This window comes from Cucumis melo, chromosome 8, assembly GCF_025177605.1.
Source record: "Cucumis melo cultivar AY chromosome 8, USDA_Cmelo_AY_1.0, whole genome shotgun sequence".
In the NCBI taxonomy this organism is placed as follows: domain Eukaryota; kingdom Viridiplantae; phylum Streptophyta; class Magnoliopsida; order Cucurbitales; family Cucurbitaceae; genus Cucumis; species Cucumis melo.
This window is the reverse complement of record NC_066864.1, coordinates 4,293,753-4,301,138: the sequence shown is the minus strand read 5'-3', so window position 1 is coordinate 4,301,138 and position 7,386 is coordinate 4,293,753. Positions and strand designations below refer to the sequence as shown.

Genomic DNA, 7,386 nt, shown 5'->3' with positions numbered 1-7,386 from the left:
AAATCAGAAAGATGTGGTGGTATATGTTATGCTCAATTAATTTTAATTGAAAAAGGATAGTATAAATTATAAAATTTTTATTTGAATGGATAAGGTTTGGGGCTTCCATTATATGACTAAGAGAGGGCGGTTTCGTCTATAATAAATAATAATTCTATTATTGTATTGTTTTGTAATGTAATGGACTTGTTTTTTTTTTTTTTCTTCAAATTAACTATTAATAATTTGTTTGAAATACCCAAAATGTTTGTATGATATATTATTCATGAGAGAGTAAGTTCAGATTAATTAAGTTTATCTTCTATCTCCATTATACTAAAACAACTTGGTTATTATTAATTTATCGTGTATTTTCTAAAGTTTAGATTTATGTCTATGTATCTAAATTTAACATTCAAGAGATCGTTGAATGTGAAATAATTTTTTAAAAAAATATATAAATAAACAAACTAAAAAAGTTTACAAAAATTGGAATCAAATGAAAGTAAAAACTAAACAAGAAATTCCGGCCGATATTGAATTAGTTGGCGGCTAAACATCTCGGACTCTTAACAACGACGAGATGATGGTTGGTTGGGCCAACTGAACCGTACATGGAAATTTTGATTGATAGAGCTCAATTCAATACATGCGGCCCGTATTTAGTTCTACGGCCCAATAACATGCATTCTAAAAGCCCAATCGTAGGTTAACATATATTTACTATGATTACTAATTTTATGAAAAATTATCAAGCATATACTAATATTTTTAACCAATCGTAAATATAATAAGTTTATAAGTAATAGACCAATATTTACTATCTAGTTTACTAGTGATAAATTTTGCTATCTGATTTATTTGCTACCTAGTATATTTTAAAAACGTTGTCATATTAAATCTAATTACTGTGTTTACACTTATCTTTTTGCTAAAGTTATTTCACAAGGAACTCAGTTCAACTAACGTATGATTTCGAAAACAAGAGGCTTTTCTTACAATCTTACTCTCGTTTAAAACTACCTCTTCCTATTGGGGTTTCACATTTTGAATTTATACTTTTATTTTTCTAGTGCCGAATTTATGATTTTCTTAATATCGATACTTTTATTTAAGATCGTCATTTCATACATTTTATGACTTACTTGATTATAAAAAGTGGATTATTTTAATTTTAAGATATAGTATCTTTAGTTAATATGTAATTATGATTTTTGTTTTATTTGTCAATGTCAAAAACTTTTCAACGAAAAAACGCTCTCGTTCATACAACATGTACGAGAAGAAGGAAGGAAAGCTTTGTTTGAGAGAAATTCTTTGTGTTTCTCTATATGTATCGTTTAAAAGGCAACCTGCCCTTTTTGTACACTGCAATTAGGGAACACAATTAAAATACAAAAGAAGAAACAATATCAACAATTGATCTTACACTTGGTTGATGCTAATAGGAGGCAAAATATATTCCCTAAAATAGAATGTTAGCCAACCGATGCTTCTACATTATTTCCTCTCATTTTCTAATCTGTATTTGTAGGGTGAGCCGAGGATCTCTTTTAATTCAGTTTGTCAATTCGAAATTTGTAAGTTCCAATACAAAATCATGTTTTAGGGGATACTTGAGAAATGGGGAGAAAATTGGGTTTAGGACGAAATCTCTTTTAGGGTTTCAAGCAATATAATAGAAGAGAAAAGGAAATCATCCTATTCTTTGTCGAAAGAATAGAAGAAAAAAGGAAATCTACGATATAATATCGTATATATTGGAACAAAGAAATAAAAATGTGGTGAACAAATTGTAACAAACTAGATTTTTCAATACTTGTTCTTCTTTGGTCCAGGTCTCTGACGTGTGAATGGTTGAATTGTTGATTTGGGTATGTACTGACAATGGTTAAATTGTTGACTTTGTGTTGCACGCCTATCATTCTCCCTTACATATTCTATACGTCCCTACAATAATTTTTATTCATTCTACTTCTTATCATATCCATTAACTTGCCTCAAGTGTCTCTCTATCTAATTTATTTCATTCGTTGCATCTATAGGACTTCAAAATAATTTGTAATTATATAAATATATTTGATCCCCAACCTGCCAAATATTAGCTGTGTTTTTTCTTTCATGTAGTTACAAACACAGTAGCTCTTGAAATAATTAAGATATTTTATATAGAGATTTATATATACAGGGCGAACAGTTTGGGCCATACCATGCCCATCCGATAACACTTGCTTGGCATATGATTACAAGGGTTGAAAAGTCAATAAGATCTATGGTTGTATTAAATCCAAATGCATAAATGATGAGAAATGGATCCCATTCATTTTAATGTGAACTGTGATCGATTCAGCTCCTCTCCTCAAAATTTTATCTCTTTTTCTATATCCCTTCAAAATTAATTAGTTTAGAATTTTCCCAACAAACGAAAAGAAATGTACTATTGGTATTCAAAGTCTTCCATGGTGGGACACACCAACAAATTTGTTGATCTAATTTATACCGATAATGTTTAAAAGTGAGTGGGTTAAAGCTGGTTCGTATGTATATATATTTTTTGACGATATAGTAAAAAGTAAAAGAGAGGGGGGAATATGTTTTTGCGTAGGCAGAATAGGTTGGAATCTCCCGTCAAATTAGAGTCACATCCCAAAATTAATTGTCCACGTCAGCATCCCATACTTAGTTTTTTTTTTTTTTAAAAAAAAAAATTGAAATAAATAAATAAATGTTTGCAAAAAGAGCTCGGCCCAAACCGGTCCTTGGGGCCAACTCTGACCGTCCCTGAAACCTGAGGTCAGAAAAACTCAGAATTAAAGACATACAGTGGGTGATGGAAATTCAAGTTTCCAACCTCCTTTTCAGTTTTTCATGATCAACAATATAAAGAAAAATTAAATAACTTTTCTCTCGTCATCGGACAGTTATATTGCTTTTAATAATAAGTTCTAAATTTTAACCCTTAATCATGCTCACTTACTCAAATTAGCAATATAAGTTCTAATTTGGATGAACTTACAATGTTGTTATGGTTCAAATGGGTAGCTTAAATGTTTATAATTAAAAAAGAAACCGTTTCGTTTTTTAAATTTGTGTTGTTGATATTCCAATATTTTCAAATCCTCCCTTCTGAAACGATGAACGATAGATATGTTAAGGGATGTGAGATAGGAGATTAGAAAAATTAATTATATAATAGAGGGTGGGACCCAGCCCTAGGTTAAAAAGGACCCAGTTGGGTTTTGCAGATCTTACACGTTTCGAGCAGATGGGAGCTTTCAGTTCTTACGTTCCTTCTGAACCATTTTATAAGTACCCATTACCCAACTCACCAACTTCATTCCCTCCTTCTTTACCTTCTCTCTCTCTCTCTCTCTCTCAAAAGTTCAGAAAAATATAAAATAAAATCTGAAATTCTTTTTCCTTCTTCCTCTTCCTCTGTCTCTGATTCTGTTTCGTATTATATTTCTTCTTCTTATTGTTTTGTTGGTGTTCTTTAATCGTTTAAGTGTGTGATCTGGAAAACGTCACGTCCTTTTGTTCAGAATTGAGATTCTTGACGTGCATCGTGTAGAGAGCAATCAAAGAAAGGCGTCAGACTTATTTACTCGTGTGTATAGTCTCTGATTAGTTTATTTATATATATATATATATATAGCTTAAAATTAGCCTCTACTTCAAAAACAATTAAAGCCACACTTCGCCAACGCACGCGACCCACACGCGCACTTAGAATTCTTGAGTTGAGAGATTTGGTTTAGCGATAGGGGGGGCTAATGGGGAACTGTCAGGCGGCGGAGGCGGCGACGGTGGTGATTCAACACCCCGGTAATCAAAAGATCGAGAGGATTTATTGGTCTGTAAGTGCACACGAGATCATGAACTCTAACCCTGGTCATTACGTTGCTCTCCTTATCACTTCCTCTACTTTGAAGTCCGAAAATGGAACTCCCATCAAACAGCTCAAGCTCCTCCGCCCTGACGACACGCTTCTCATCGGACACGTCTATCGCCTTATCACTTTCGAAGGTATTTTTCTATTTCTTTATTTTTTAAAATCATATTTATATACACACACACTTACTTCTCGCAATGAAACAATAAAACAAGTACATTGGTTGAATGGTTTTTTTAGTAAATATTGTTAAAGTTAGAAGGAAACAAAAACTTTAGTGCATGTCACAAGCTTTACCCATCTTTTATGCAATCTAGACATTATCGGATAAAAATATGTCATACAGTACTGTACAGTAGGTTTTTTCTAAAGATTTCTTTTATCATGTGTAAAAAAAGATGCAACCATAAGGAAAAAAACTATGCTGCGCCTAACTATTACTCTTAAATTTAAAGGGACATTCATTACTAAATATTATGGAAAATCTCATATAATTCCCCTATCTTTACTTTTTCACCACTCTTACATATCTTTATCTTTTATTCCGACCACGCAGTTGAATTATACTTAAAAACAAGCTATTTTGTTAGAGTTTGAAATATAAATGAATGGTTTTATTTTAAACTTATTATAAAATGGTCCTCTCCTTAATATAATAGAAGGAGATGGTGAGGTCGAACTTCCCAAGTAATATGATATAAGGAGATGGTGAGATCAAACTTCCCAGCTTCAAAGTTAAAAGTGTTTTCTGTTATGGTTGAGTTCGACTTATTTAAACAAAGAAAACGGTTATTAGAGAAACTGGAGTGGGTTGCTAACTACATTTAATGTGCGTTTATGATGATTATTAATATACTCGTTGATGTGTATTGTGTGCTAAATTGGGAATTTTCTTTCATCTTTCAGATGTACTGAAGGAGTTTGCTGCAAAGAAATGTGTGAAATTAGGAAAGTTGCTGAAAGAGGGAGGAGCGCTTTCGGTTGGGATGAAGATAAAGGGTTCAGATTCTGGTTCAAATCCGAACGCTAATTCTAAATCCCAAAATTACATGAAGGTAATCAAATACCCCATAACCCTTAATCATGCTCCAAATCCCAAAAGTGGATTTTTTTTTCTTTTTTAATTTTCTTTAAAAATACATTGGTTGGGGAAAATATCGCGATTTATTGAATTTCGTTCTTCATGATTACACTCTGATTAAAGCCAAGAAATAAAAGAAAAAACAAAAAGTTGTTTTTTCTGAATAAAGAAGCATCTGAAATTGGTTTGCAATTTAAGGCCACAAATATCGAGGGAAAAGGCTTTTTATGGGTCACCTCATGAATCTTGTCAGGAATTGAAGTAGAGCTGTACACACCAGCGGTATTCAATTTTTATATCATCTTCAACTCAAATATATTCACTCAACCCAGTTTTCTTGTTCTTGTTCTTTTTCTTTTTCAAAAATGAAAGACAATTCAATTTCATTATAAATTAAGGATTAAAAAAACAATAATAAATAAAAGGGGAAATTTCTTTTATCAGCTTTTGCAAGCATTCTCTGCATGCTGTCTTATGGATTTAGAAAGGAAGGAAAAAAAAAGTTTGCTTAACTTAAAAGTTGAATTAATTATTCAGGGGACCAAATCATAATGGGGCTTTGCCTGTATATTGAAACTAACTCACTTTCAATTTGAGTTCCATTTCCCACTGACTTAAATTTAGAGGTTTTAACTTCTGAAAACATTTACAAGTGATCCTCTTTAAAAAAAGAAAAACGACAATGATTGAATACAATTTGTTTCGTCAAAAAAAGTCAAAATTTCTTGTTATTTTGAAAAACTGGAGTGTGTAAAAGATAAATGCAACACAACCAACCAACACTCTAATACTTTTTCTTTTCAAAACAACACTTTCTCCTTTCCCCTTTCTCTCTTTTGCTGATATGTATATCAGGAAAAAAAAAAAAAGAAAATCTTAATAACATGGCCTTTTCTTTGATCATAATCATAAAGTTAAAAGATATTTATTTGCTTCCTCTTTACAAAGTCGACAGCCAATATCTTCAAATGAACGTGAACAATTCTACTTTTTCATCATTGGAGTCAAATCGAAACATTATGCTAAAATAATTATATTTTCATCAATAATATTATAGTCTCAGCCGGAGCAGAATGCCGAACACCGCCTCGAAAACAGTGACGCCGGAAGCAGCGGCGGTGGAAGAGGACAGAGAGGTATGGGAAGGCATTATGGTGGTGGAAGTCAATGGAGGCCAGCCTTACAGAGCATTGCAGAAATTGGAATTAATTGAAAAGGAAAAAAAGGGAAAGGGGAAAGGGAAAGGCAATATGAACAAAAAAAAAAAAAGAAAAAAAAAAAAAAAGGCCTTTCGCTTTCATGATCTTCAATGAATAATTGGTAGAAGAAGTTAACGTCAAAAGCCCAATCTTTATCTTTTATATATACGTTTCTTATATTTTTCTCTTTATCATTTAGATACGTCTCTTTGTGTATTTGCAGTAGTACTTTATCACTTCTTTCTATCTAAATTTAAATTAGTGTACGGAACACTTCATTAGTTGAGATGCTTTAGTTTTTTCCTTCCCTCTCTTTTCAATGTAAATTATCGGCAATTACTTTAATGATTGTCTGCGTTAATTAACTTCCTTTCATTTCATTTTCAATTAATTGCATCATATGCCATGTTTGATAATGTGTTCAAGCTGATAACGAAGTGTGACGATATATCATACTAAATTTTATTACCAAGAATGACAGATGTTTGGTGTATTAATATTGATTAAATGTTTGGTGTATTAATTGCATAAATCAAACCGAATTCTTTGGTTTAAAATGAATTTTTTTTTATTTTCTTTTTTTCATTCAAAAGGTCTTCTCTACTATTGAAAATAGTTGTTAATGCGAAATGTTAGCTTTCAATTATATCAACACTTGAAACTTTGGATTGGGGAGTGTTTTGGACTTGTATATTTGGAAGTAGAGGTTGATACTTATGATATTATATTCTAGTTAGAATTATATATATTTTAACCATTTCTATGAGCTTGAGTTTGTCAATACACAATATTTCCCAAAAAATATGTAATCTAAAATAGAAAAGCCAATTAGAGATTTGTTTAATCTCGAAAGATATAATCAATTATTATTCTTTCCAACGACTGTTCATATCCAGATTTATACATAATGTAGTCTAAAAGCATATGGTTTTCAGATCCGAATATGATTATAATAATTGAGCCAATCATTCATACGCATGTTGCATCCCATAAAACAAAAAGGATATACTCCATTATATTATATATTTATGGATTCACTTGAATCATCTCCAAAGATTCTAATTATTCTTTAATCACTCACTGTTTTTATATATATATATATATATTGAAAAGCTATATGTACAAAGGCTTCAATCTAATTCCCATGGCTTCCATTGCCATTTTTCAAAACCTTATCTGTCTTGGTCTATGAAATATAACTTTTCAGAGGTATATACATTTCTCAAATTATCTCA

The 7,386-nt window shown here is 31.3% G+C and overlaps 1 protein-coding gene across 1 annotated transcript; it reads left to right on the top strand.

Annotated features, from left to right (window-relative positions):
- Positions 1-3,245: 3,245 nt before the first annotated feature.
- Positions 3,246-6,458, top strand: LOC103484864 (uncharacterized). The gene is made up of 3 exons (XM_017043747.2): positions 3,246-4,005; positions 4,778-4,926; positions 6,010-6,458. The coding sequence occupies exons 1-3, from the start codon at positions 3,753-3,755 to the stop codon at positions 6,163-6,165; spliced, it is 558 nt and encodes a 185-aa protein (XP_016899236.1). The 5' UTR covers positions 3,246-3,752; the 3' UTR covers positions 6,166-6,458.
- Positions 6,459-7,386: the final 928 nt, after the last annotated feature.

What these genes read in the sequence shown, in the direction of transcription:
- LOC103484864 (XM_017043747.2), top strand. Translation starts at nt 3,753, where the DNA reads ATGGGGAACTGTCAGGCGGCGGAGGCGGCGACGGTGGTGATTCAACAC. An exon ending in TCGCCTTATCACTTTCGAAG is followed by an intron (nt 4,006 to 4,777) that starts GTATTTTTCTAT and finishes TTCATCTTTCAG; the next exon opens with ATGTACTGAAGGAGTTTGCT. An exon ending in AATCCCAAAATTACATGAAG is followed by an intron (nt 4,927 to 6,009) that starts GTAATCAAATAC and finishes ATAATATTATAG; the next exon opens with TCTCAGCCGGAGCAGAATGC.